This window comes from Symphodus melops, assembly GCF_947650265.1.
Source record: "Symphodus melops genome assembly, chromosome: 10".
In the NCBI taxonomy this organism is placed as follows: Eukaryota; Metazoa; Chordata; class Actinopteri; order Labriformes; family Labridae; genus Symphodus; species Symphodus melops.
In genome coordinates, this window is record NC_136700.1 from 647,480 (window position 1) to 649,979 (window position 2,500).

At 53.6% G+C, this 2,500-nt stretch overlaps 1 protein-coding gene across 1 annotated transcript in view; it reads left to right on the forward strand.

The window, feature by feature from the left end:
- Positions 1-759: 759 nt before the first annotated feature.
- Positions 760-2,500, forward strand: part of ltbp4 (latent transforming growth factor beta binding protein 4) — a gene marked incomplete at its 5' end in the record, with an annotated part of 23,621 nt that continues 21,880 nt past the window's right edge. Inside the window, 5 exon segments of the mRNA XM_079353156.1 lie at positions 760-846; positions 1,119-1,392; positions 1,679-1,755; positions 1,830-1,937; positions 1,939-2,004. Coding sequence (XP_079209282.1) covers positions 760-846; positions 1,119-1,392; positions 1,679-1,755; positions 1,830-1,937; positions 1,939-2,004 — 612 coding nt within the window.

The following is a 2,500-nucleotide window of genomic DNA, read 5'->3' on the forward strand; positions in this document are numbered from 1 at the left end:
GTGTGTGTGTGTGTGTGTGTGTGTGTGTGTGTGTGTGTGTGTGTGTGTTTACATGTTCTAACAGCTGACGAGCTTCACATGTTGTTCATCAGTCTCTCTGTTTATTCACGTGTTTACATCTCGCCCTCTTTATTCTGGCACGCCGCTTCGCTTCGCTGTCTTTGCCCCAGTTTTAGTCGAGTGCTGATGCAGGACATCTGGAGGGCGACGTCCGCCGTAATAATCAGGTCACGGTGTTTACACCAACACACACGCACAAATACAACGTGTGTGTGTGTGTGTGTGTGTGTGTGTGTGATGTTTCATAAGCACTTTACTGTGTGTCACGCTCTGTATCAACAAACAGAGGATAAACGTCAACGAGCAGCCGGACACCTTCAGCCTGCTTTCACTCCTTTCTTCTTCGTTGGTTTCTTAAAGGCAGCGACCGACCCGAGGAGTCGTTACCCGGGTCATTCAGGTCGTTTCTGGTTCTGAGCGGTTCTGAGGTCAGACCTCTCAGCTGCTGATAGAGATCACGGGGGGACGAGGAGAACCTGCAGGTTTCCTTCCTGCCGCACAGACTTCTGGGTATTATCCGCTCATTAGCCGCCGCTTCGACACCCGCTGAACTCTGGGTAACAATACAGCAGCTTCCTGTCGCAGCCGCTCAAACAGGAAGTAGGAAGTTGCTGGCTGGTTCTGCTGGCGCCCCGGTCCGTTTTTCTCACCTCCGTCCCACCGGGGGACGGCGAGCGCCACACGTCACCTGACCTCATGATGGTGGTCGGCGGTGTCCTAGCAACAGAGGAGAAGGGGCCGCACCCAACAACACCTCCCAGAATGCATCTGTGCAGCCGCCTGAAAGTAAACAGTGGAGGGTGAAATGGACAGTGTTTCCAGTGTGTGTGTGTGTGTGTGTGTGTGTGTGTGTGTGTGTGTGTGTGTGTGTGTGTGTGTGTGTGTGTGTACTTTTCCACACAGCTTCTGCAAATTAGCTTTGACTGTGTTGACGACATTTCTTATCTAAATTGGAAACATGACATTTTAATGTGACTTTTAAAGAACCATGACAGAAGCTGCTTCTTAAAGGGGGCTCACTTCAGGTCTTTGTAAGTCCACAGCTGGTGGTCTGACAGGGTCTCTGTGTCCCCCCTGCAGTCCTCTGTCCCCTGCTCTGTAAGAACGGAGGCGTCTGCCTGCAGAAGGATCGCTGTCTCTGCCCGCCGAGCTTCACCGGGAAGTTCTGCCAGATCCCCGTCAACCCGGCTGCTGCCGCCTCCGCCGCTTCCCCGCCCTCCTCCACCAATGAGATCGTCAAGCCCGTTCAGCTTCCTGCCATGGCAGCCAATCAGGAGCTGACCCAGTCCGAGTTCCTCCTGCCACTGGGACAGGGGACAGGCATGTCCAGAGGTGAGTCTGACAGGGATCAAGAACAACTTACAGCCAATGACAGGAAGTGTCCAGTTAGCTGGTAGATCATGGAGTGTGTGATATACTGGTGTGTACTGGTCACACTGGTATGACATCACCAGTTTTGTTTGCAGAGATCATTTTGTTTAAAAAAAAAAGAATAAAAAAAAAAAGAGGACCAAGAATGGAGCCTTGAGGAACTCCACGAACTACGACACACTCCAGGCCAAAGTCACAATGTTAAACCTGTGTGTGTGTGTGTGTGTGTGTGTGTGTGTGTGTGCAGCGACCAGCCCCTCCCTTGTCAAAGTCCTGGTGCAGCATCCCCACGAGGCCAGCGTAAAGATCCACCAGGTGCTAAAGGTGAGAGAGTCTCCGTCCGATGATCCAACAGTCTGAGGTTTCGGGTCTTGATGAGCTGGTGGTCTTCCTCCCAGGTGTCCGGATTCACCTCAGACCTGCAGACCCTCTCGTCCTCCTCCACCTCCGGGTCAGCAGGTGCTCCCGCTCCGGCAGGCGGGCTGGTCCTGGCTCAGACCGTGAGGGGGGGGCGGCACATACACCCAGCAGTCCGGGTTCAAGTACTGCTTCAGAGAGGTGAAGGACGGACAGGTAAGAGCGAGCGCCAGCTTCCCCGTAGAGTCTGAACATGGACGTCGTCTCCTATTGGTTCAAGGAGGCGGGCGGCGCCATATTGGAAATGCTATCGCTAGCTATCGCTAACGTTGGATCAATCGAGAACAACGCACGAGGAGGGTTTAAGACCTCATCGCTCCTCAAACTTCTGCGTCTAAACTGACCCTTTGAGGCGTGAAGGGGGCGGAGTCTCGCCACGTCGAGTCTCGGTCTCAGGCTGGGTGGACTCTCTTTCAAATCAAGACCGCCACTGAGAGCAGATATTTTATTCACATCATCGCTGTGAGTGTTGTTGTGGTCTTGGTCTGGCCCTGCCCTGGTCCAGGTCTTGACTCGGTCTTGGTCCGGACGCTCTTCACGGCGTCGAGCGTCTCGCTGCTTCTCGTCAGCTCTCTGGCTGCAGACGCTCGGCGTGTTCACACATCGTTCTTACAGATTAATCAAACACAGACTTCATGTCCAACAAGTTTCA